The 26,274-nt window shown below is 47.1% G+C and overlaps 7 protein-coding genes across 7 annotated transcripts in view; 2 read left to right on the forward strand and 5 right to left on the reverse strand.

Moving 5' to 3' along the window:
- Positions 1-1,891, reverse strand: part of PAAG_11422 (hypothetical protein) — a gene marked incomplete at both ends in the record, with an annotated part of 3,054 nt that extends 1,163 nt beyond the window's left edge. The window contains 5 exons of the mRNA XM_015847074.1: positions 12-989; positions 1,047-1,195; positions 1,259-1,449; positions 1,506-1,618; positions 1,679-1,891. Of these exons, the coding sequence (XP_015703336.1) occupies positions 12-989; positions 1,047-1,195; positions 1,259-1,449; positions 1,506-1,618; positions 1,679-1,891 (1,644 nt within the window). The remainder of the gene's footprint in view (positions 1-11; positions 990-1,046; positions 1,196-1,258; positions 1,450-1,505; positions 1,619-1,678) is intronic.
- Positions 1,892-2,301: 410 nt separating this feature from the next.
- Positions 2,302-2,799, reverse strand: PAAG_02053 (hypothetical protein; the record flags this gene model as incomplete). Its single annotated transcript, XM_002796119.2, has 2 exons — positions 2,302-2,412; positions 2,455-2,799. 2 exons carry the CDS (start codon positions 2,797-2,799, stop codon positions 2,302-2,304), a joined length of 456 nt encoding a protein of 151 aa, XP_002796165.2.
- A 2,818-nt stretch (positions 2,800-5,617) lies between these two features.
- On the reverse strand, positions 5,618-9,150 carry PAAG_02054 (mRNA 3'-end-processing protein rna14; the record flags this gene model as incomplete). The annotated part of the gene is made up of 4 exons (XM_002796120.2): positions 5,618-6,486; positions 6,560-7,586; positions 7,674-8,105; positions 8,203-9,150. 4 exons carry the CDS (start codon positions 9,148-9,150, stop codon positions 5,618-5,620), a joined length of 3,276 nt encoding a protein of 1,091 aa, XP_002796166.2.
- Positions 9,151-10,036: 886 nt separating this feature from the next.
- On the forward strand, positions 10,037-11,210 carry PAAG_02055 (histone chaperone asf1; the record flags this gene model as incomplete). Its single annotated transcript, XM_002796121.2, has 4 exons — positions 10,037-10,145; positions 10,240-10,279; positions 10,348-10,656; positions 10,769-11,210. The coding sequence occupies 4 exons, from the start codon at positions 10,037-10,039 to the stop codon at positions 11,208-11,210; spliced, it is 900 nt and encodes a 299-aa protein (XP_002796167.1).
- Positions 11,211-12,103: 893 nt separating this feature from the next.
- On the reverse strand, positions 12,104-17,288 carry PAAG_02056 (hypothetical protein; the record flags this gene model as incomplete). The annotated part of the gene is made up of 9 exons (XM_015844527.1): positions 12,104-12,129; positions 12,233-12,520; positions 12,584-12,705; positions 12,763-13,312; positions 13,404-14,987; positions 15,081-15,420; positions 15,486-15,593; positions 16,254-16,353; positions 16,429-17,288. The coding sequence occupies 9 exons, from the start codon at positions 17,286-17,288 to the stop codon at positions 12,104-12,106; spliced, it is 3,978 nt and encodes a 1,325-aa protein (XP_015701531.1).
- Positions 17,289-20,477: 3,189 nt separating this feature from the next.
- On the reverse strand, positions 20,478-24,309 carry PAAG_02057 (bromodomain-containing protein; the record flags this gene model as incomplete). Its single annotated transcript, XM_015844528.1, has 4 exons — positions 20,478-21,174; positions 21,251-21,930; positions 22,000-23,144; positions 23,220-24,309. 4 exons carry the CDS (start codon positions 24,307-24,309, stop codon positions 20,478-20,480), a joined length of 3,612 nt encoding a protein of 1,203 aa, XP_015701532.1.
- Positions 24,310-24,994: 685 nt separating this feature from the next.
- PAAG_02058 (hypothetical protein) lies at positions 24,995-25,803 on the forward strand (the record flags this gene model as incomplete). Its single annotated transcript, XM_002796124.1, has 2 exons — positions 24,995-25,022; positions 25,145-25,803. 2 exons carry the CDS (start codon positions 24,995-24,997, stop codon positions 25,801-25,803), a joined length of 687 nt encoding a protein of 228 aa, XP_002796170.1.
- Positions 25,804-26,274: the final 471 nt, after the last annotated feature.

Raw genomic sequence — 26,274 nt, forward strand, 5'->3', positions numbered from 1 at the left:
TTTTCGCTCACAATAAAAATCAAGAGCTCTGGGCGAAGGTTAAATTTGTTTCCAGTGTTATGGAACAAGTTGTACACTGCTTCTGCAGGATCCTTGTCAACTATGCCAATGAAAGGTCGTGTGGTAGCAATAGTTCCACCGTGGCCTTGATAGGCGCGTACAAAAGTATCGACAAACCGCTCAACATCTTGTTGATTGACATAACGGCCTGGGAAAACGCCCACACCCCAGGAAGTTAGCGGCTTGGAGTTCTTGTTGTAGAACTTTTTTCCTCGGAGATCCCATCGGCCAGCAGTTCCAGGGTTAACCCGTTGATTTCCCCCAAAGACAATCTCTGGACTCGGCAACAACCGGGCTTTTGTCACCATCATAGAATCCGATATCCTCAAACCTAAAGCCTGCAAGACTCGATCACCACCGTGTGCAAGGATTGTCTTGGATTCTTCAACTGCCCTTCGCCGCTCAGCGGGACGGGTAACCGCAAATTTGATCATCGAGGAGGTCTGAAGTTCATCAAGCTTGAATGGGAATTTCTGAGGTTTGTGAATCCCAAGAAATTCCATGGGGTAGACAACCCCCTTCTTGGTCATTTTGACTAACGGCAGTTCCCAGTAGGTCAAAGCAACATTGTAGCGAGTCTTAAAATACTCAAAAATGGTCTGAGAACGCATTTTCCCAGTGGCGGCATCAAGAGTTTCAATAGTGTACTCTTTCGAATTCGCAAGAAGAAACCCTTTAATGATCCATTCTTTGTCTGGAACGGGGCAACCCTTGTAAGAGGCCTTCACCGCAACTTTATGGAACCGGCTCAACTGCTGAAACTTCTGGGACGGAGCGCGGCCACCAAGTCCATCATCAGCTGGTTTGGTCACGGCAGTGAGATGTTGGATATCGCGAAGCCCAAGGACTTCAATCGCTGCACTTGTGAGAGATATTTGTGCCCAAAAACAGGAGTTCGAAACATCGATGTTTACAGCAAGTTTTCCAGGCTAAAGGGTATGTTAGCAATGTGTCATAATGTGAGGTTAAGGTGGAAGGGAACATACATGGACAGTGCGTATCGCTTGGTAGATGCCTTTGTAGGCATAAACACCACCACCAACAGGAGCCTTTGGATTGTCTGGGCTAAAGAAAGAGCGCCTCATAGCAATAAACCTGGAACTTGGCGTTTCGCGCAAGGCGTGATCTAGGAAGCCTTGGATGAGGTTAGACTAAGCCAGATTTATGGAAAAAAGAAAAAGGAAAGAAAATCACGAACTGATAGCTTCAAACACCTCCGGCGAAGCCGTACAGGTCCCAGTAAGATACGCATGAAGTACTTTCAGGTTTACCGTTTTGGTTTGACGAACTACAAGGCGAAAGGTATTTGGGATCTTTGAATCAGAACGCCCCTGCTCAGCGTCAAGGTCGACCATGACATTGACCTCTTTGTTAATCGGAACAAGCGACCTACGATGGTATATCAGTCAACGAGAAATATGCTTCTAGAGTGCTACGAAGCTTACCATGCCAGTTTATTACCATCAAAAATAAACTCGTTCCCAACCATTGCCTTCCGAGTCTTTGAGTTCCACACCTTTTGTATCACAACACGTTTGTCGGTGCCAGCGACTTGTACCTAGATGGAGTTGAGCACCGAAGCCAAAACCTGCAAAACGCAGTTCTGATCATATCTTACATCGTATTGGTACACATTCTTCGTCGGCAACTGTGTGACGGCGTATAGATTCACGGCAGTGGTGATCTCTTTTCCTGTCCCATTAAAGCCGGGTCTTTTTGCAAGATCCTTCCTATCCATACTCTGCCCAGCATGCTCATCAGTAAGGTACACAGGACGAAACGTGGTTGTCACATCTGCTATCGATGCTTTGGTACTCTTGGGCCCGCTCATGGTGGAGAACCAGGGTGCAACAAAATAAAAATAACAAGATAGCAGAGTAATGATAGAATATATAAGGGGGGCCCCGCTTGGAAGCATGAGGACAGAAGGAGGAACCCATGGACGGAAAGCACGAAACTTTTATCGTCGGCAGAATGATGAATGTAAATCCAAAAATTGCAGGGGAATATTCGCCAGATTAGGAAGTATGAATGAGCTTTGACTGGGTGAAGATGAGGCCGTGACGGGTGCTGGAAAATGGAGGAGGATCAAGATCATGGATAGCTGTGAATTGGATGGGAATGCCTATATCCGTGACATAGCAAGACAAAGGCTTCATCACAGAGTGCACATTCAATGGAATCCCCCTTCTAACCTGGGAGTGATGATATGTAGAGATGGAGATGGTAACTTGACTTAATCTAACTTGAAAGGTAAAGAGCAATGCGGATGTAGTTAAATTTACACATCTCCATCCGGTGAGCCGTAGGTGGAAGACCGGTAATTTGGGCTTCTAGGCCATCTGACCGTATCTAGGCAATGAGGAAACAAAAAAAAAAAAAAAAAAAAATTACCTCGTGGTTTAGTGCATACGCATCAGCCGGTAAATCTGCGTTGCGACACATATCAGTAATTTTAGGAATTCTTCTGGGATCACGGGCTGGGTCGCGAAGGGGAACATCCCGGCCCTGCATTTGACCTTGGATACTGCCAAATGTCAGAGTTCCAGGTGGTGAACGCGAAGCTACACAAGGGGAGCCTGGGGGAGAGTTCATTCCACTATGACCAGAACTCCCCGGACCAGAAGTGCCATCGTACTGGGCATGGCTATTTTGGCGTGATCTGGAGCGATCCCGTTGGATCTGTGGTGGAGAAGCTATTCCACCACTGAAACCCCGGCGTTTCCCAGCGCCCGACATAAGCAGAAGCAGCGATAAGAGATCTTCTGGTTCACCGATGTGGTAGGGTTAGTTGCGGTGGTGGAATGATTGGAAACGGAGATATGGAGAGGATACCATACGCCTGTAAAAAATGTGATGAAAGGAGAACTTTTGACCCATGAAGGAGCCGAAGCAGGTGATTACTCGGGAGAAAACAAGCTAATCTCAGCTTCTCGAGGGACAAACTTATTCTGGGTTCAATAGAGAAACGATAGACAGCAAGAAGAAGTGATGTGGTGAGCGGCTTGTGGTCTATGTGGCATGGAGGAGACCTTGCAAAAGGGAAGCAGGAATAAGAAAGGAAATAGGGACAACAACAGGAAGATGGAGGATAAGTAAACTGAATGACATAATAGAATCAAGGAGGGTGGTGGTAGCAAAGGCAACTTGCAGCAGCCAACATGTAAACACAGGAACGCGCATTACCGATGCAAGCAGTGGTTAGCTGGAAAATCCGTTTGTTTTGCGGTTTCCAAGGAAGTGAGACCAAGATGATATCTCCACCGAAGAGATGGCAGCAAACGATACTGAGGCGTAACAAGGCCAGATCTATGGAAAGATGATAGAGAAGTGAGGAAAATAAGGGGGGTGGAGGGGGGAAGATTAAAAGAGTAAACAAGCAGACTAGGGGATGAACAGCGGCAGAAGTGAGGTTTGCAGGATGGTGGAGAGGCATCCTCTACAGATTTAACGAAGCTCACCTGGTTAAAACGCGAGAAGAAGCCGGTAGATGCAGAATGGGAATTGTGTGATGTGCCGGAATGGAACGTTGCTCAGAAGGCGCGTGAGTGTGTTTTTGATCTATCCTTAAGCAGGGACTAGGTCTCGCAAAGGTGGTTAGAGAGAGCTAGAATCGAGAGAAGCAATGCTGATCGAGATTTCAAAGTGAAACAGAATCCGCGGAGAGCAAACGAGGAGGGGGACATGATATCAAGCTGGACAGACAGATGATCCACGAGAAAAGGAGAGAAGAGAGAGGAGGTGGTGGACCGAAAGGAGGGGGGGAAGGGGAAGGGAAGGGGAAGGGAAGGGGGTATTTATAGGGGGTTAAGGGGAGGTGAAGCTGAAGAACTCAAGAGACCAAGGGCAACAACGGCAGCAACACAGCGAGGAAGGAACGGCACATCCCTTGATCTCATGGATCCAACCCCTGGGGTTACGTAAGGGTTCAAGCATCCAGTAGTTACAGAGACAAGAAATCCGCCATTCACTCACTCACTATAGGGGCAAGATAATAGCTCTCGGAGAGCGAACCTTTCAGTTGCTGCTCGCTGTGCCCCAGCGGTCGTTGCGTTCGTTGCATTCTGCTTTTCTTTCCATTGCTGGACTGGCGCTACTCACTCACTCACTCACACCCAGAGAGAGAGAGAGCAGTCCTCCCTAGACACATTCGCCTTGACTTGGGCAAGTCGTAACTAACCCCATCAGAGCCATCCCGGGGATCTTTTACCACAAACCCAGAACCGTTCGCGTCGTCGTCCTTGTTCCCCACAAATCCCTTTGCCGTTCCTCTCATGTTGAGGGGGGTTAACAACTGTGTTATTAGAGGCTAGAAAGGAGAATGACGTTGGACGGACTACCTGTACTTTGTCAGGGACACGTAGTCCAAAGGGCCAATCAGCATCTTGGTGTGGGGCCGCATGCTAGCTATATAGCGGCGGAAACTCGTAAGGGGAAAAATACGTATAGACCTGAGTTCCTGAGTTGGACTCTATTCGATAACTCTGAATAAATCGCTTCCCTACGGCTCAGTTACAGAATAAATCACAACTATAATCGATATTTTCGCTCGCCCGTACTTGGCGCGCTGAGAACTTCATATATCCTCTGGCACGGCCCGGAATACCCGCCTCCACATTGAAACCATTCATTCCATTCACCAACTGTTTGGTTGGAGAACGGAGGGGAAACCTCGCAGTATTTCTCCAACTCGAGAACCTTCTACAATACCGTCACCGCTACACACCAGTCAGGCAGTAGAAACCAACAAGGAAAAATCCACGCTGTCCCGAAAGAGTTCTGTAAACTGGCTGCAATTTCCATCCTCGGGTGCTCTCGGAGGCAATGGCAAACAAAGATTCGACGAAAGAAGAGATGAAAAAGACCCAGCGAGATAGGCTCTCGCATCCCATATATGATACATGTTTCAACGATGCCAGAAGAAAAGAACGAAAAAGAAAAAAAGACATCTCTCTCATACAAATCCAAAGAAAGAAAGAACAAGAAAAACAGACTGCAAAATGGGAGAAATCGAAAGAAAAACAAAACACCCTAAATTTGTAAAAATAGACAGGAAAATAGTAAAAAAAGAAAAAAAGGCATCTCTACCCTTAAAACCCTTTATGCAGCCCAGCACCCTACAAGACGCATGCATGACCTCCGACATTCCATTTAAAAAGAACATGCAAGAAAGAAAAGGGGGGCGGAACACAATTTGGAATATACACAAAAGAAGGAAAGAGAGCCTTTTCTATTTTTCTTTTGCTTTTTCTTTTCTTTCCTCCCCTCCTCCATCATAAAAGGTATGATTTGTAACAACCTGGCACTACGAATATCATCAGCCCAATGACGTTCTACAAACTGAAAATCCACCCACCCATAACCATAAAACAAATTAAAAAGAAAATTAGAAAAAAGCAAAAAAGCAAAACACCACCCCAGTGCGCAAGACCAGATAGATGCCATTAGATAGTTAACATATTTGCGGAATAATCGATTAACCAGGACGATATCCACCTGCAAACACATGGATCCCAGTTAACACCATCCCCACACAAAAGAGAGCAGAAAGGAGAAATCACTTACCCATATACTGCCCCCGATTCACCCCTGCACTCGCCTGCCCACCAGGCGGCGCAGGCGGTCTCAACTGACCCACAGACGACGGAATATCCAACTGCCGCAACAACGCAACCATCTTCTCCGGCGAAAATTTGGTAGCATCATACGTCGATGCATTCGGTATAATGCTAAGCAAGAACATAATTTCCCTCGGCAGCGGAACTGGGATTGGTGGCTTGTTCGCTTGCCCGCCTCCACCACCACCACCACCACCACCACCACCACCACTACTGTCGCGCCCTCCGCCGCCGCCAGCATAGCCCCCGTGGCCCCCATGACCACCACCACCGCTGCCATTCACAGCCTGCTGCTGCTGAATCTGCTGCTTCTGCTGATTCAACCGTCGGCCCGCAGCGCCCTTCAGTGGTGACTCAGCCCTGACGAATTTCCGCGGTCGCTCGTCGTCGAATTCATCTAGGGGGAATGCACGTTTGGGAGAATTTGCTGATGGACCCGCAGCAACAGTTGAAGCACCAGCTGTCCCCGTGTAGCGGGCAGAGGGGGAGTCCTGTTCCTGGCGGGAGGAGAGTCCCATCTCTTCCATTGAGGCAGACGATTGCTTGGGTTTCGTTTGGGAAGGGGAGAGGATTGGTTGGAAGGCGGTGGGTTCGAAGGATGGTGTTGAGAAGCGGTGGGGGAATTGTCTGAGGGAGGGATCTTCGGGGAACAGCTCGCGCATTCTGGTTTCGAGGTTTAGGATTTGGACCATGTCTCCGTATCTGGATTCATGTTCGTGCATGAAGGCGAAGATTGGTTTGGCTTTGGGAATATTAGTTGGATTTGCTGCTAGTTTTCTGACGGAAGTTTCGAAGACGGCTCTCGCATCTAATAGAACAAGTGGAGGTTAGTTTTGGATGAGGGTTTCGGGAGGAATATATTGAATAGCAACGTAACGTACTGGTAATGTCATTAATGTCGATCAGGTGTTTGAGATATTCCAGAGTAAAATTCTCATCTTCAGGGAACAGCTTTGCGCCTCGTTCGAAAATCTTCGTCGCTGCAGGATCCTTATAACAATAGTGTTCCAACAAGGCACTCGCAATATAGACATCGCTAGTGATACGCCCGCGTTTCCGAGCATCGGCAAAAATCTGCCGTGAGCCTGCCATTTCTCCCGGTTTGCCTTTCCCTTGAATACGACGCATAGACCGCATCAGCGCAATCCAGGCAAACGATATGGCTTTCGACAGCTGCCCAATATCCTCTGCATAACACTTTTTCACAGCCTCGATCTGGCTATTTTTAGCAGCCTCTCGAGCCTTAGTAGCCTCGTCTCCATAATCCTCATCATCTTCATTACTACGAACCATGACCTGCTGCTGGTGGGAATCGTCCGCCTGAGAAGAAGCAAAGTTCTCCTCGACGAGAGCTATATCCTTGGCTTCCTGCGCCTTACTTTTAGAAATCAAATCATAAAGCGCATCAAGCAATTGGTCATAAGGCTCTCTGACTTTTGCACCGCGCTTTCTGGAGTCCTGCTCAGATTCCGTAGAAATTTCAAGTCGATCGGCAAGTTTAAATGCAAGTAAACAGCTCTCTGGATTTGCATCTATTCCCTGTTTTAAAAAGTCGTTGCCTTCAGTCTCCATTCCATTTTGAAAACAGAAATCTGCAGCATCAAACCAAATATCTGGCAAGAATCTCAGCGCCATCAGCGACTGCCGGTAAACGTATAACACTCGAGCCTTGTAACCAGCTCCCGCGTCCTCATCCTTCAACACCAAAGGGTCATCTTTTTCCCATCTGATCCAACGCTTCCATAACTGCACTTGCTTATTGAAGTACTCCTCGCCATCACATCCAGGGGCAGGGGGCAATCGAGGCAACGAAGCACGAACGAGATCTCTTGTGATGTTTTGCAACTCTGTATACGAGCTTCGTGCAGTCATGTAGGCAGGAGATTTTTCTTGTATAAATTTTCGACCCTAGATAGTTCAGTCAGTAGCAGAATCAGTACTTCATTTGGCTTTTTCTCTTTAGCGCACAAAACGGAGGAGAGCTAAATAACGTACCGTCAACTTATTCAAGCCCATTTCAAACTGATCATATTCTTTCCAAAGCGTATTGACAGCCTGCATGGGAACACATATGGCTCTCTGGTAAGCTTTTCGCAAAAGATCCATTTTCTGCTGATCTTGCCAGCCCGAACCTCCAATGTTTCCAGGTCCAGATCGAATAAATTGAATGTAATCAACCCATACATTTGCGGAGTCTTTATCAACTCCGATATTTTGCAGCGCAAAGTCGTAGGCAGATGAGATGATACCTCGGGCTTGGCCGGTTGTATCTGTAGTTAAATTATTACGGCGACGAACATAATCGAGATATACGGACCACAGTTGGACATTAGGTATGGACAAGAGACTCTTGTTGAAAATCTGCTCTAATCGATATAGCTCGTTATTTTCCGACTCCATGTTCGCATAGAACACCCACTGTTCAGCCTGTTGGGGGATTTTTTTTTTTTTATTAAAAGAAAGAAGTTAGTTATAGAATGGCAATCAGCAGATATCTCCTTTTGGAAAAAGGTTGTTCACTTACAGCTGATGGGAAAACCTTGAAAAATCGTTCGTAGACCTCCCGAGCACTGTCGAGCTTATTTCGACTGCGGTGTTCATTAATCAAATCCAACCATGCATCTGTGTCCCCGCGGGGATCTGCGATGATTCTATCCTCTAGTATACCCACTCGATCATGTGGAAGGCGGCCTCGCGAAACCACAGGTGTTGTAGGCGTGGAAGAAATCGACCTGCTGGCGGGTTGGGAAGGAACATCCCCCATTGGCGTCATCGTCGTCGGGCGTTGTAGTTTTGAATTGTCCTGCATATAGTTGGAAGCGCCATCACTTTGCGCCGAAATACCACCATAAGAAGGAGTGTGGGATGAGCTATTGAGAGGAACATCTTGAGGAGTGTTTTTGTCTTGAACAAACTGCTGTTGTTGCGATACACGATATTGAGAAACATTTTCATTGGCATTGAGAGAAAGGGATTGCTGACGAATACCAGCAGAATTAGACGCCACATTATGATGATCATCATCAACATGACTTAATGCCGCGGGAGGCTCATATTCCCCCCTATCATCATCGCTATCCTCCTCAACAAAGTTACCCATGGACTGGGAGGGGACTTGTACAGGAATGGCAGTGCTGGGAGTGGGGAGAGAGGCAGAGTCTCTGGGTTCAGACCTAGAAGCAATATGGGAAAGAGGAAAAGTATGACTATTATGCACGGCTTCAGAGAAATCTTGGGACATGGACCTCCGCTGGATGGAAGCTGAAGGAGAAGAAGAAGTATTTGAAACAGCACTCTGTTTTGAATCTGGTGGTAACTGTGCAGAATAATGATCATGCACTGCTTTTGAAGGATCATAATCGTCTGAATCTGAACTATCTGCATCCCGATCCCCAGCCACATCATAGCCCGCAGTCTCCGCATTCAGGGCCTGCGCTTGGAAAAATGCCTTTTCAGCTTCATCCTCTGCCATGACTTCAAAAAGCAACCTGTGGATTCGGCGGAGGTGAAACAGTTCAACAGCTGGAACAATCGACCTAGCTAGCTCGTCAAAGGAATTGTTAGAAGAGGCCAACCGAACGGCGCAGAAAGGGGGGGGACACAATGGACACGCCGGAAAGAGAAAGCGCCACAAACACGTAACACAGCTGGAAGCTAGCCAGCAGACAGAAGCAGTTACGCAGAACAGAGTCGTCGCCAATAGCCGTGGCAACACACCGTCGTAGAATGATGAGAGAGAGAGAGAGAGAGAGTGTGTGTGTGTGTGTGTGTGAGGTGCTGTCGTTGAGCACAATCGTCGCAGTGGGATGGTCTCTCCTCCGTCTGCCGTTTAAAGTTTGCCCAAGCCTCATTTCCTAAACAGGAATAGCCCCTAATCCCACATGTCACGTGTCACGTCGCGCTAAGCAACTAATCAACGCGACCCGATTCGGAAGGGGCCAAAGGCGGCCAGCGCGTCGGCAGAAAAAGCGTGGAGACAATCAGCCTGCAACGGTTTCTACGAACGACTCCGACAAACCACTAGGTATATAAGGGGGGCTGTTGCTCGGAGGAGAGAATAACAAACCCACATCTAACCTCCATATATATAGATATATGTAGATATAGCTCCATCTCTCCATCTCTCCCTCTCTCTCTCTCTCTCTCTCACACACACACACACACACACACACACACACACTCACTCACTCACTCACTCACTCACTCACCAGCTCACTCGCTCACGCTCACATCAACTCTCTTCATATTTATCTCTTACCGCATCGAACGCCCCAACTCTGCCCCGACTTGTTTAAACCATTGCATCTCAATCTCATTCCATCTAATCCCTATCTACATAGATACCAACTCCCCTCGCAATGTCTGTCGTTTCGCTCCTTGGCGTACGAGTCATCAACAACCCAGCGCCGTTCCTCGCTCCCTATGAATTCGAAATCACCTTTGAATGTCTTGAACAACTGCAAAAAGGTACCCGGAACTCTCCGTCATGTCCTGACTTACCCCTCTGCCGATTTTAAGGAGAAAACAAGGCAGGACGGTGTACTGACAAACAATTCTCCAGATCTGGAATGGAAACTCACCTACGTCGGCTCCGCAACTTCGTAAGTTTTGCCTGATTTCGATCCAAATCAGTAGTCGCATAAGCTTACATGTAATTTACATGATTCAGATCGGAACATGACCAAGAGCTCGATTCTCTATTAGTCGGCCCAATACCCGTTGGCGTCAACAAATTCATCTTCGAAGCAGACCCTCCAGACCTCAAAAGAATCCCAACATCCGAAATATTGGGCGTGACTGTGATACTTCTCACATGCAGCTATGATGGTCGAGAGTTCGTTCGCGTTGGATACTACGTGAACAACGAATATGACTCCGAGGAACTGAACGCTGAACCTCCCGCCAAACCCATCATTGAGAAAATTCGCCGTAATGTACTAGCAGAGAAACCCAGAGTTACGCGGTTTGCCATCAAATGGTATGTTTGTCATCAGTTTCTCAGTTGATGTTTTTCGTTTGCCCTTGTTGTTCCTACGAAATGAAATAAATATCTCTTGTGTCTAATCCATAAATTTCAAAAATTACTACAGGGACTCTGAGGACTCAGCACCAGCTGAATACCCACCAGATCAACCAGAAGCAGACGCGTTAGACGATGACGGAACAGCCTACGGAGCCGAGGAAGCCGAGCTCGAAAACGCTCTGCTGAAGGAACTTCAGGAGGTGGAGGAACTACACGCCGCAGGCGCTGCGCCAGGTGAGGACCACGAGATGTGCGACTCAGCTGACCTAGTTGGTCCTGCTAGAGATGAAGAAGGCGAAGATAACGATGATTCGGATGCTGGAAGTGAAGATCTGGAAGCTGAGAGCAGTGGTAGTGATGACGAGGAGGATGAGGATGAGGGCGCAGAAGGCGATGGAGACGACGACGTTGAGATGGGTGATGATACGGAGCAAAAGTCGGACGGTAATCAGTCGAATCACCTGGAGGATCAACGCCAGCAGGCACAGCCGGAGCTGATGGTTCATTGATTGATACCTGTTCCTTTTTTAAATTCCCGCTCTGTCCACCCCGCTGATTTGGAGCCGAAATCTTTTATGTTATTTCCCACCCTCCTACTATCTCTTGCCTTTTCATTCCCTTTATGATTTTATGTTTTTGCCATGTCGTTTACGGATATTTACAGGACTAATTTACTATCTCTTTCTTTTGGCACTCTTGCGCTACTTTTCTGTTTCTTTGTCCTTTTATTTCCCAAGCCCTCATAGCTTTCTTGATTTCACCCGCACGTCAAAACAGCCAATCAAAATTAAGTACACTGGCAATTTCAAAAACTCAAAACAAAACAAAAAAAAAAAAAAAAGGTCCATCATATTATCTAGAATCTACAATTAGTCCACTCCACTTAAACATTCACCACACGAGTTTCGCTGTTGAAACGCTTCCCCTGACCCAACCAGATCCGCAGAGCATGTATATCAACACTAGCCAGAATAGCGTATTCCCCAGAACAATACAACGACAGCTCTCGCAAGTTCAGAAACATCATGATATCGTGCAGTAAATATAAGATACAGTTGTACTAAAAAGGGGGGAGACATGGATTTGAGCAAAAATTATTAGAACCACTCCAAAGAATTCCGCCTTGGGGGGTTAAAAAAAGCAAGATATAAAATGGCGCTTCTTGGCAGATTCATGAGAGAAAGCGCAAGCAGAGATATGGGTTCCAATTGAACGGTAGGATCATTTGAAGGTTTCGGGTTTCAATAGTATTAAGTACAGTTTGTAGTATGCAGTATAACAAGTGCAGTTAACGAAGGATAAGGAATAAATCCCATCAAGGTCATTCTCCTCCTTCCTTTTCTTCCCCATTATGAAAAGGGGTCTTTATTGCTTCAGAATTACTATCCAGAATACAAAAGGTTTAAAATCCAAACTTGGAACCGATGGCTAGGGTCAAAGCTGTTAGTAAACTTACGAACAGAATATATTAAGTGGCAAAGCTAAAAAGAAAGGGAAAAAAAAGGGGGGGAGGGGGAGTCATCAAACCCACCGCCCAAAATCGCCTTCTTCTTCTGATTCTTGATATATTTATTCACATTCTCCACCCACCCACTGCTGCTCTCTTCAAGCCGATCCATTGAGTCACCCATGATATTGAGGTTCTCCGTCCTAAGCGCCATTTGTCGCTGCATATAAGCCCAGTAGCCTTCCTCAGAACCACCCTGGGCTGGTGAGCCCGAACTTTGAGGCTGCTCGCGAGCCGCTGCCTGGAGGGACATCTCGTCCTGTCGCATTTGTTCGCGCATATGTTTTGATGGCAGTCGATCGGGTCCTCCGACTAGAAAAATCTCAGTAAAGCTAAGACTTTGAAAGGATAAAGGATAAACATTGTAGCACTTACTCAACAGGTCCATGTCGGCTGGGGAGACATATTGAGTTCCTGATATCCACTGTAGATTCGAGATAGTAGGGCGTGGCGGTATAGAGAGTGCCGGGTTATATATTGCGTCTTCGCAACGGCGTCTAGCTCAATTGTCAGTACAAAATTCATGTCAGTTCCTTTTTGACGAATAAACTTACAGAGGTAACCCAGCACCCCAAAGATTTACCATGGCGAGCTCTGATGGCCCAATCCAGCCTATCACATCACCAGAGAGAGATATAACAGTTTCCCCAACTCTTCTCATGTCTAGAATGTTATCGATCTGCGCGGAGGCAATTTCTTTCAAAGCAGGGATTGAATACGCCCTTGCCTTGCCGTCGCCAAACATGCCAACGAGAGCGGATACCTCATTGGTTCTGACGACTGTCGCATTGTCACACAGGAAGTCATCCCAGTTCTTATCTGCACCCTTTGAAGCAGCTGGCTTGAATATTCGACAGCCGGATGGAGTGACAGCAATTACAACCCCATTCTTCTTATATCCGTTCCTCAGGTTGGCAACAGCAGACTGGGTGGCGAGGGCTGGCACACCAGTCTCTGCGTCGATAGGGCAAATAGATAATACCCGATCATCCACATTGCGAGAACCAGCAAAAGACGCTGTATAAGTTTCTGCTGACGGCAGGATCTTGAAAGTTGCGATGTTTCCTCTGCTGGTTCCAACTATACAGAGAATACTTGAATAGCCTGCACCATTGTTAGCCTACTCTAGAAAATAAACCGGGAAATACATGAACAGCGGCGCGGTGCGCTAAAATAAAACTCCTGACAAGCTTACCTTCTCCATCTAAAGACAAGACTGCGAATTTAATGCATGTAGGCCACTCAGATTGAGACTCTGATGAAGAGTGGTGGCTTTTCCTAACACTCATTCGTTTATGATGTTTAACAAAATCGGAAACGTGAGTAGTGTGGATGACTGCTGGCCCTCTCAGGTCGATTATGACGAGGCCACCTGATTGGAACCCAGCACAAACGAAGCCAACATCGCTGTGCTCAAGAGCAGTAACAGGTCCTTGGCCCTGGTTCAACAAAACCAGTGGAATAAATCCTTCTTTCAGCCCAGGGTCAGCTCTCCGATAAATATCAGTTAACTGCCCAGGTCCATCATTTTCACCCAAGAGCAAATCCCGGCCTGCATTCTGGTTACGACCCCATTTGAAAATAACTACCTCGCCGCTTTTCAGGCCAGCTGAGAATTCACCTGCGCCTCCAGCCAAAGACATTGCAGTCACTTCGACGTTGTCGAAACGGCCGACAGCACGAGCGAGATCGACTTGGATGATGGAAGGGTTTTCAATCTGGTCATCATGGCCCGTATCCCACATGCGAATGATACCGTCAGCATGGGCTGTTTGGACAATATCTCGATTTTCGAAGCGTTTCATCGGTTTCTTTGCCAATGCGCCTCCGATTAGAATGCTTGGTCCCTGGGCCCGTTTCTCCCGCCAACCTAGCCACCTTGTGCGATCTACGGAGGCTAGAGCAATTTTGGTGACAAATGGATGAACAAAGGAGAGTGACAGATGGAGCATATTTGTGGGAGAAATCGGATGGCCGCTTGGAAAGCTCAGAGTGACTAGCTCTCCCGACGAGAGCAATGCAATCACGGCAATGGGGTCTTGTGCATTGGCAAAGTAAGGGGATGAGCGGGGAATTAGTACAAAATCCACAACCTCCGCACTTGGCGGGGTTGCCAATTTGCTAACGTGCTGTGGCTTCGCAAGATGGCTTGCGAGGACTTGCCACGACGAAGTTTGATAGATCGGTGTAGGTCCAAGATCGAAAAATGTCAGACTTTTATTCATTTCTGTAGTTGGGCCTCCTCCAGCAATTAACAGGCCAGTGTCATCGGGATTTTCTTTACAGCACCATGCAACTTGGAATATTGGTTCCTTTAGAGAAAATGTTCCTGCGGGTGTAGTTGTCGGTAGCACTGCTCCTGGTTTGTTAATATCGGTATCCACTAAGGTTCTGGCCATAACGATTCTCCCATCTTTAGGGTCCCAGAACACTAAGCTTGAGTCATCATGTGCTGTAAGGATAAAGGTTCCCGTAGGATGCCACACGGCTTTGGTTAGTCTAGGTCTTCGCACCTCTCGAGAGGCCGAGGGATCTGAGTCTCCACCCGGAGCGCCAGGAGGAACTTCATACTGGAAGAATTTGACTGGAGTATTCATTTTGATAGAAAAAGTTACAGCTCCTTCCAGATATCCAATTAGGAGATTTCCAATATCCCGCGGATGAAAAGCCAGCGATACAATAGGCAAAATCCTAGCCCGGGGATTTATTTCCTTCCACAGATTGGGAAGCTTGAACGGAGCAATCCTAAGGCGGTCGAGGTCATACGTGACGAGGTCACCTGTTTTCCTGCATTTTAAGAGACTATGTTCCGAAATGGCGTTTGGAACTGAAAGGAAAAACAAATTTAACAGATACAAGTCGCATCACATACCGCTCTGTAGACCTATAAAGGCATATTCCAAGCTTGGATCTGTCAACAGGGCAGTGACATGGCCTGGCGGCGTATACGCCGCAAGTTGTGCGCGTTTCTCAAGAGAAAATACACAGAGCTCGTGTTTCGAGTCCACAGAAACAATCTTATCGGTGCAGAATTGAAGGACCTTGACAGACGCCTTGCGCGGGAGTGTGAACACGGCAGACACCCTCTCCTGTCCAAAGATATAAATCTGTCCACTGCCATACTGTGTTTCGCTAGTCCCGACAGCAAGCAGCGACTGCACGGGGTCGTATGCAAGAGCGCTAATCCGAGAGTTTATGCCATATCTGGCAACCTGAGAAGGCAAACAGACGTATTAGAATCATCCTTTCCTGATATCAGATAAAGGCTACAACTCACATCATCCAGCACGAAATGCTCCGGAGCAAGGCCTGCGCTCAAATCCGCATGTATCCCAGCTTGTTTTCCCCTTAGAAAGTGTGCCATACTTTGGCTTGGAATTAAGCTCTTAAGAGTAAGTTGACGAGAGACAGTTGACCAAACGTAGATAGCATATAAAACATCCCGCCCCCCAAAGAGACTGACTACCCTTGGATATTGTTAGGAACGTTCTTAAAGGAAGGTTTGGGGCTCAGCGGTTGCATGTTGCATGCGGGAAAGTGAAGCTTGGTCGTTTCGGCGGAGTCACGTGGAGATAAGAAATAGTGCCCAGCGCTTGCCGAGGTCTCAGTCGACCGCGAAAACTGTCACGCTATATTTCACTCTACAACCTTTCGAACGTCAGATCGATCTATGCTAAGCATTTCATCGGGAAAAGACCTCGTAGAGAAATTCCAACTCGAATTAATTACCTGGGTATATGCTAAATACGCATTCAGAGTTATGCCGTAGTGCTTTTTGGCTGTCCCTTCAGGAACTCCAGCAAATGCAATCAGGGAGACAAAAGAGGAAAAAGGGGAGGTGACCGAAAAAAGTAAGCTAAATCCCAAAAAAAAAAAAAAAAAAAGAAAAGAAAAGAAAAGAAAAGAAAACACCCAGGGCAGTTCCTACACAAAAGAAAGGAGAAACGAATCAAGAAAAAGATTATTAAAAGAAATATGTCAGAGCCTTCAAATAGCAGTCCATCACCCATCATATCTATCAGTCCAGGGCAGCCATTTCTGAAACGATCATCGTTAGTCCTCTTCGAGCACGCATTTCCTCATCGTCCTGTCGACTGCGATAATATTGCTTCACAATTCTACGTATATGACGTAAGCAGGAATATCTAAAAGAATCACCAGAATCAGTAACCAGTCCTATTAACAGTACGGCAGAAAATTGGCTGTGAAGAGTCACGAACAGTAGTAATCGGGTACGAAGAGATTCATCCTCCATCTGCATCTTGTTGGACCCGTAGCCTTTCAATAGAGCAGGTGATGGGTCCTCGAAAACCTCAGCCATCAGAACGTCCCCCCATACAGCATTGCTGAAATCAGCAAATCCCATGACCGATTTGGTGTCTCGGTCGACAAGGATATTGGATCTGTCTCCGATATCCACAACGACCAGGCGGGCTTCAGTCACATCATCCAAAGCTGGGGCGAGTCGTAGGACCTGGTGACGGATCTCGGCGTATGGGAGAGATATGAACATGTCCTCTGCGTCACAAAGGATAGCTTCAATAAATGATAGGAATGTATGCTTCCAGCTCTGCCTCCCTTCACCCTGAGCAACGCAATGGACGCTGCCGAACTGGGTGGATATGAACTGGCCGAGGAACTTCACAGTCCGTCCCAGCTGCTCGTCAATACGATTCCGATGTGCGGATGTGATGGAAGAAAGTTCGACATCACTAAGTGGAACTCCTCCCATTGACTGTTTTAAGAGAAATGGCGTCCTAGGTGAGAAATCAAGGACATCAAATCTGAAAAGGCGAGGAATGCATGGACTGTTTCTCGAGGCCAATATCGAAAGAACTGCGGCTTCCGTTTCTAGAGAGTGCCTCTCTTGCCGTAGCAGTATTGCAAGTTGTCTGGCACCGGTCTTCAAGGTGAGTTCAAGGCCATTGGAGAGTTTGAGGAGATAAATCGGATACACGCTATCGTGAAGTGTTTTGTAATCCAAGACGCGAGCACATGGGAATATCGGTTGAATCAGACTCTGGAACATAACAAGATCGGGCCGATTTTTGGTCTCAGACTCCGGGACATAGAGGGGCATATTATTGAAGGTGTCATGTAAATGAAGACGTGTATTCCAATGGCTTGAATGCCTGGGAGAGATGTGAGACGGGCGCAAGATCATTATATAGAAACTTAACGATTGACAATGATAACCAGGATGTAAATTGGGTCACAGAAGAATTGGCATCTCCATATCCATATATATGGTGATTAATAAAAGGTTTACCATGGTTATTAAAAATTCACGTCTATGACAGCCATAACAATTTTGTCATCCAATTTGACAGCGGAAGGGGAGGGTTGCCTGCGCTCTAGGCGAAGCGAGATAAACGTCCATGCAGCCACAAGCCTATCGTGTGCGGCAACAGCCGAGCAGACAAGCGAGAACATAGGGCGGTATCCCGGATAACGGACGTATCTGTGCCAGGAGGGGTCCACAAAGAAACTTGATGAAAGATAATTAAACCATCGATCCCTCCTCTTCCAATCGTGACGGCAGGTGGATACAGTCAAGGGGACAAAAGTCATGCGCCGCTAAACCGGACGCGTCATTCTTCGGTTGCGTTTTGGGAATAGAGTACCTATTATTTACGAGAGAAGTGTGAAATAAAACCGTCACGGACCTTGCTTTAATAAGTTTGTCCTGATGAATCTGAGATAGGCGTGCCCACTGGGAAGCCACAGACCCCAAGTCCCAAGGAGGTATTAGCGTCAAGCCAGGGCGCTTGAACAACCTGCAGAAAATTTCACTCATTCCATGACTGGTCCGGAGTGGAAAGCTAAAAAGCGAACGTTGCATCATCAATGGGACGGAAATAAAAAGTAAAAATAGAAAAAAGAAAAGAAAATCGGGCTGTTAGGTCTTGAGGGTAATGTTTCGAAACACTAACGGGAACAGCCATGAGAAAACGACCTCAGAGAAGACCGTTCTCCTGAATAAAAAGTTTGTTGTGCACATTACCCGGCATATTGGGGTTTGTTCGGGAGAAGGGTCCTGCTGGGGATGGTGATGCAGCCGCTTTTCCCCTGCTGTCGTTGCAGGAGAATAGAACTCGCCAGAATTTGCTAAGTTGAGAAAAGACTCCGGGTCTGGTCCATGAGTGAACGGGCTCAGATCTGAAACGGCGGTTCATTTTGCTGCCAACTCCAGCGCTGGACACCGGAGGAGGGTTCGGGTGGGCCAATCACGGGCGCACATTGGCGAGATGCCGCTAAGCTTGGCTGGTTTGATGGAACTGTGTCTGGAGGCTGGAGAGCCGTGCCTGGAATGGCCTGGGAGCAAATCACTTGCTTTGGTAACGGGCATAAATAATATGGCACTACCGTAGCAGAGAAACTGCCAGAATATACTCCGAAGGTCGGGGAGGGATTTTAGCTTTGGTTCGGATATCGGTAAATAGCACGATATGACTGGCTGAAGAACTCATCACCGGTCGCCAAAAGTGAATATATCAATGGAGCACCCTGTATAGAAGCTGTATTTAACTTCAGTCCCGGTCTCGTGTGGATGATCACATTACCAAGTCAACTGCTTCATATGAAGGCCTGGATAGCATAGACGAATTGTTTTTCGTCAGCCCACAACAGTTTCAGATATAAATATAGCCTCATAGCTAACGGTCGTAAAAACGCCGTGCCTGCCACCCAAGAGGGTTCCGTGAAGGTCTGCAATATCTAGAGCTATATAAGGACTTGCCGTTCCAGGTGCTCTACAGAAGCGAGACAGATATGAACTTGCCGAGTAACTGGCTGAAAGCCCCCCCCCCCCCCCCCCCCCAGGCTATGTATTTGAAGCCGACTGATACGCGGGTAGGTAGTCTTGGGCAGGAAAATAGATAACCTTCTCTTTTCCTGCCTTCGACTGTGAAAAGTCTTCTGCGCCTCTTCTCCTTGTTCGCAGTTTCTCGAAGTGTTGTATATCCTAATGCCCTTTGGCCCTTTGGGAGAGGGTGGTTGAGGTAACGGGGATACGGAAGCAGAGGACACGGGTTCTTCAAGCAGCGGCGATAAGCTGTGAGTATGCGGTATATGCGGTATATGCGTTAATGAAGCAAAAAAATATTTAAAATAATAAATAAGTGAATAAATTACGGCAGGGTGCATCAAGAGACTCTTCTTTTTTTTGATTTTATTTTCTTTTTTTTAAAAAAAAAATTTTTTTTGAAAATTTTTTGATTATTTGCATTTATATCAACTTTTTTGTTACAGGTTTTAAACTAAACAATAAATGATAAATGATGATGGGTAATGTTAAGACGCAGAAGGAAATGAAACATGGACAGAAAAGAAACCTAACAAATATGATTAGAAGAGAAAATTATCCCATCAAGCGTCAACAATTTCAATACCGTAGAATGAGAAGGGTGGTAAAAGAAGTAATAGAGGATGTTCACATTGACCATCATGGAAGCACCATTAATGACGGAAAAACGTATTGTGACAAAAATATTGTCGGCCATAATATCATAATCCAACAGCAAACGGATAAGAGAAGAAAAAATTCCAAAAAAAAATCATCTATTAAGGCATCTCATAAAAAATGAATATAGGAAATACGAATAAGAGGGGATGAAGGAGAAGGTACAGAGAAACGCAGAAGAAAACAAGGGGGCTTGGAAGTTCGGTCTTCAACATATACACAGAAACCCCTCTTGCTCTGTTCCTCAAAATCAAAACCATTCAAAGAAGCATGAAATTATTTTGGCTTCCAAACTTGCGAAAGTGCAAAAATCATGACATGATGATATGTGTTGCGCCCACTACTGTTTGGACCTTATTATTCCCATAATATATGCAAAGGAAATACAATTAAAACAGAAGACAGAAAATAAGTGAAAAGCTTAATTAAAATACAAGATGGAAATGAAGGTGGAGGTGGAATGCAAGAAGAAAGCCACAGAATTTCATTCACCACACACAAAAGCCAAATGTCCAGTTTCGCCGTTTTGCCTGAATGTCAAAATATCGGGAATATAAAGAGGATATAATAAACTAACTCATAGGGGGAAGAGAATATTAACGGCTAAGGATGTTAACATCGTTTCCAGTCGGGACCAAGAGAGTCGAGGTAGTGTCTCAGTTTAGGAACGCAGGATAGTAACTGGTATGTCTCTCGGTTCTTTTTTCTTCTTCGTGTATATATCACGCCCCAAATTATATGTAATGCGGCGTTATCCTTTCCTTGCGGCGACACGTGCGAGCATAACAGCGCCAAAAGTAGTAGATATCATTGCGTACTAATACTTTCGGGACTGAGCATGGCACCGCCCCCAGAGGTGGAACTCCCACCCGCTGCATGATCTGGTGCGTCTGCTCCATTTACTAATGCGCTCGATGAACCGTTAAGCTTAAAGTCGTTATTAGCATTGTTAGCTGAAGGTGGCATTTCTGAATCGCTCTCCGCAATGATTCCATCCACAGCTGCCTCGGGTTTGCCCTTGATGGACGATATTGTTGCAGCTTTGTCATCAAACGATATTGAACCAACCTTCTGTTTACCAAGAGTCTTAGCGCTAGTTGAACCCTTGGCTAAATTCGCTGATTCATCATTCCCTGTTTCTGCGTTTGAAGGTCCGGCCGTCCCGCCGTTTTTCTTGGATTTCTTCTTGCTGGGTTCGGAGGCCCCAAATTTTGAACCACCTGGTCCTGCAGGTGGAGCGGGTCTCTTTTGCGGACTGGAACTTACTCCAGCACCCAGAGGAGCTTGGGGGATTTTACCCGATGCGGGAACTCGTGGCCTTGCTGCTGTTGGCCTCTGCTTTGGAGGTAGCTCCAAATCCTCGACCAGAGGCTCGTCGTTATTAGCATGGAGCTTTGCAAGGAAAAAGTTCTGTACCAGGCCGATTTGAGAAGAAAGTGTTTGAAGGGATATTCGGGGGTAAGGCGGTGGGGGTGGAAATAAGGCAGCAGATGTTTGCGCAGCACTGCAGCAGCAATGAATGGTTAGCTATGTACGCATACCTCAACGTAGCGGAAATTAGAGCAAGGTTGACAACATACTTTGTGTTCTGCGCTTGATGTGCGCTATACATCCGATTCTGCAGTAAGTGAAGCGGTACACTCAAACTTGCAAGTCCGAACTCCTTGTCAAGGCCAAGCTCCTTAAATCCAAAGAAGTCTTCATCTATATCCTCTGCGAAATCACCTCCGACGAACTGCTCGCTTCCATCATGGAAGGCACTAGATCCATCACCTCCTGTATCGTTAAATGCTGGGCGCAGCAACTCAGTAAGATGGCTCTTCATTCGTTCATGAATAACGCCAAGCTTCTGACCGAGACGATCTACATCCTCTTTAACGTAACTTTCAAGAGATTCTACATCTGTCCCGACTGATTGAAGTGTGTGCAAAATCATCTTCTCCGCCGTATATGGTGATTTCCACTGAGATGAAGCTGTGGATTGCTCAGTGCGTGGAACCTTGGGTGATTCCATATATGTCTTAAGAGTCGATCCAATCTTATAGAAGAAATCTGCGGCGACGTCTGTAATAGCGTCAAGGGCGGATGGTTGATACTCCTCAAACCCAGCGCTGTAGAAGATTTTCCCAACAGAGCGTTGGAGAGCTGCTCTGCATACCCATGGGCTTATGACAGGCCCGTTGTCATTCATGACATGGGTTGGGACATCGCGCTCCACAAAGGGCTCTGGATTGTATTTCTGAAATTGGTTTTGATACATCTACACGATTTGTTAGACAAACTATTATTTTCATATTGGATTGGTTGGAGGAGGAACCAGGAAACATACCTGTGATTGAAGCTGCATCTGCTTCACGATGCCTATTTTCGAGCATATCTTCCTTGTCTCTTGCATCTGACGCAGGTTTGCGTCCATTTTCTGCGTGAACTTGCTCTTGGGAGCTGTAAAGTATCCCTTCGGCAGAATTCGAAGAAACTCTTCTGAAGGGTCTACCACGTTGCCTTCAGAGTCTTCGATCCAGTGTAATTGTTCGGGGAGGTCCGGAATTCCTGACATCGTATCGTAATAATCTGGAAGCATTTTGTCTTCCTCCTCCTCAATACCTTCCGCCAAGGTCTCTCCGGTCGTCTCCGCCTCCCTAGACTGCGGTCCAGCAACAGCCAATCCATCAATCTCATCCGTAGCCTGTCTTTGGTTTCGAAGCCATCGCCTCATCCCAGCCTTCGTTCTCAGCAAAGCTGGCTCATCGGAATTCAATTTATCCCCATTGAAAAGTCGATGTCTTTCAGCTGCAAGAAGTGCTCTGTCCTTTTTGGTGACTTGCTTCCATATTTTGTATTCGGGATCTTCAAATTCTATCATTGGTCGCGACAGAGTTGTCGAGTTCACAGAGACAACAAAAGAATCAATATCCATTGAGTCACCTTGACTTCCAGGAGCACCTGTGCCGAGTCCATTCGAACCAAGAGGAGTGAGAGTACCAGGGGGAGGGGTGGAAAATCCATTCTGGCTTCCATCCACAGCAGCATCTGATTCGGCGCGCACTGTCGCTGCTCCTTGAGGTTTGGTATCGGCTCCAGGAGTAGCTTCAGTTCCGCTTCCAATAGCCACCCTGCCGGTTCCCGTTCCCTTTTTGGATTTCATTCCGGGAGCTTTGCGGCCCCGAGAAGACATAATCGGCTCATCGTCACTCTCTTCAGCGCCATCAAGCTCGGCCAGCTGGAGTCTTCGTTCTTCGGCTTCAACCTCAGCGCGATCCCGAATGACAATGTCTGGGATTAGCGGGACGAGCTTCTCGGTTTCCTTCCTCATATAGAGGGCATGTTTTCGGAGAAAATGTTCAGGGTTGGCATTGTACTTCAAGCAATTGGACCAAATAAGATTGAGATCCTCAACAAACTCCTGTTTTGACTTATACTGGACCGCTTTCAGCTTCTTAGTCATAGTCCCCAAGTCCATCGGGCGTTTGATAACTGCGATAGTTGTGAGTCAACTTAGTTTAGAAACCTCGAAATTAGTAGTAAAGGGCGGGATGGAAAAATTCTCACTATTATAATAGTCGGGTGCTTCCCGTTTATTCACTCTCGTCAAAAAGGCACTAGAGTGCTCCGTCATAGCTTTTAACTCACTGAGAACCTTTTCTGCAGCCTCATACAGCTCCTCCTGTCCAACTTTCTCCTCACTTGCCCATTTACTTCGATTTTTTCTGACTTCGCTCATCAAACTTCGCAGCTCAGCATCCGAAGCCTGAACTTCACTGCGTTTCATATCGATGCGCGCAATAAGATTTTTCAGGGTCAAGCTCGAGGCACCGAGGTTTGCACTGCTCAGAGTTCCATGACCAGAGGTTGTAGCATGGGCGGGATTGGCATTATTCGCACCCTGGCTGGACATCTCCGCCTCGACTTGTCTCTCGGACTCCTCTAGCCTTTGCTGGTCCAGCATAGCATCCCGGTCATTTTCTAGGGTATAAAACAAGGAACGAAAGCTTCGCTTCGCAGTCTCTTCGATTGCCTTTTTATCATCTTCCAATTTTTTGCGGATATCTTCTAATGATTCCTTCTTTGAATCCTTCGAGGTATCTGACGATGAGGTTAGGGTGATCGCTTGTTTTTGAGGTGGAGAAGGTAGGGAGTGGGAATCTGGTCGAGCGGTCGGGAGTTTTGATTTAAGCGGGGAGGGAACCGGAGGAGCACCATCACTCTCTTCCTCATCATCGTAGTCGTCATAGTCATCGTCGTCCAGTTTGCGCACTGCCTTTCGGGGCGGAGCTGAGGATTGCGCTTGACTGTCGGCCGCGGCAGCACCGACCGCTGCGCTTTCAGAAGCTTCAGCATCATTGTCGCCGGTATCAGGAGCTTTTACAAAAGAAAACAATGCGCCAATTTTTGCTTCGCCTTTCTGATAGCAATCCCTAAAGGTGGCAATACGCGGGTCATCTTCCGGAGTTGTTTCAGCTTCGGATATCATGTTCCCGGGCTGCGCTCCGTCGGTGCTAGGGCGGAATCGGAACTGGGGAGTACGGGGTCGCGACGGGACTTTTGAGAGGCCATTGACGACAGGATGGGAATCGTGGTGGTCATCGGGGGGGCGAAGATGGCCTGGTGGAAGCCAGGTGTGGTGTTGACCGAGAGACATTAACGCTCCAAACCCCCAGCACTGGGGCGGGCGAGGGGTTCGTCCCTCCACGCTTTTGGGCCAGTTCAGCGAGCGACAGCAACGCGGCGTAGGGAGGGTAAAAGTGGTATCAAATGAAAGCCAGGATCGCAATAAACAGTCCAGCGATATATCCGCAGCCAGAACTGATGGATGGGGGGCGTTATCGATGGCAGGCGACCGGGCTGCTCTGGTGGAGATTCTTGCGGAGGTGACAAGACGTGATGCTCAGCTAATATCAGCAGGGAAGCGGGTCACGGGACCTGGGGGAGCGCCCAGTGTCCAGTGCCCAGCGCCCAGCGCAGAACTGAGTAGGAGGACATAGTTAAACGTTAGTTTAGGCACACCAGGGTATATATAGAGGGAGAGAGACACGCGCACATATATAATATATATATATCTCATAGACCATAATTATTATTCCCTAGTGTACTACACACGACGCTGTCCGCTTTCATCTCCCGCGAGCAAGCAAAGATATGGCCAGTCAACTCCCCGAGCTGCTGTCATCTGGTGTCCACTGAACCCTAATCAGCCACAACTCCCCACGAGCAGAAATTTGCCGAAACCACATAACCCCAGAGTGTGAAGTAGATATACGGAGTACATACATTCCGCGGGATTTTGGTTATTCTGCGCTCTCATACATCATATACCATTGGCCACCATGTTGCGGATACGTTACCCATTTGCTGGTACGCACCAAGTTCTCCCATTTCTGCCCGCCTAAAATCCTCACCTGTTTATCTATTTATCTTTATCTATATCCATATATCTCACGCTTTGATATGCTCATTCTCTAACCAAACAACCCCAGGCGCATTTGCTCTCCTCTGTCTCGTCGGCGCCTACATCGGTCTTCTCCCACACAACAATGGCCCCTCACAAGCTGGCAACAGCAAAAGCCCCAAAAAGTCCCACTCACACACTGTCCCTTCCCTCAGCCCCAACGATAAACTTTTACACCTGGTCACCTTCTTTCTCCTCTCCGTCACCTTTTACTGGGTCCTAGATACTACCCGTCGACGCACCGTCCACCTAACCATCATAGTATGCACCATGGCCCTCGGAATAGGCTCAGAGATCCTCCAAGCACTGCTCCCCAACGACCGCTCCTTCGACCCCGTCGATGTGCTTTCAAACATCGCCGGCAGCCTAACTGCCGTCGGTCTATGTAACTGGTACCATAAGCGGATGCTCGAGCGCCGGCGCAAGGCCCGCTTTGGGGCAGTGGTGGAGGGGGTAGGGGATGACGTTGAACTGGGAGGTATCCGTTCATCGTCAACGAGCGGGAATCATGGAGGGCTAGGCTCGCAGGAAACGGGGGTCACTCCGGTGCGGGCATTAGAGCAGGAAGTGGACAATTGGGATGAAAATGCAGTGGATAATTGGGAGGAGGGCGATGATGATATACAGACGGTCACCGCTTGTGGGGATGGCGATGTTGAAGAGGTTCGGAAGATACAGCCTGATTGATTTGTTGAATTTTTGGTTGTCTGATAGATATGTGATTTGGTATTCCTGGACCTTTTTTTTTTTTTTTTTTTTTTTTTTTTTTTTTTTTTGGTTTTGGTTTTGGTTTTTGTTTTTGTTTTCAAAATATATTGCTCCTTCTATCATGACGGGAAGAAGGGGAAGCGAATTACGAATAATTGTTTACAGAAACCCAGTAACGGAAAGGAATGAGATGAAAGTACATGACAATGTATACTAATTGTGGGATATTTATATTCGGATTTATCCTTCTTACACCAACTTGTATCATTGGCATTGGCATTGTCTGTTGTCTCTGTTCTATCTAGCATTGTATTAATTTTAGCTCTCTCCCTCTTGGATCCATTATAATTCTGCTCCGCCCTTTCTGTTGATTCGTCCGGTTGCATGCAACCTTTGGAATGCAGAAATGCCACATCGTTAACATGTTCCGGTGTTGCTTTTCGACCTTAT

Source organism: Paracoccidioides lutzii, assembly GCF_000150705.2.
Source record: "Paracoccidioides lutzii Pb01 unplaced genomic scaffold supercont2.4, whole genome shotgun sequence".
NCBI lineage: Eukaryota > Fungi > Ascomycota > Eurotiomycetes > Onygenales > Ajellomycetaceae > Paracoccidioides > Paracoccidioides lutzii.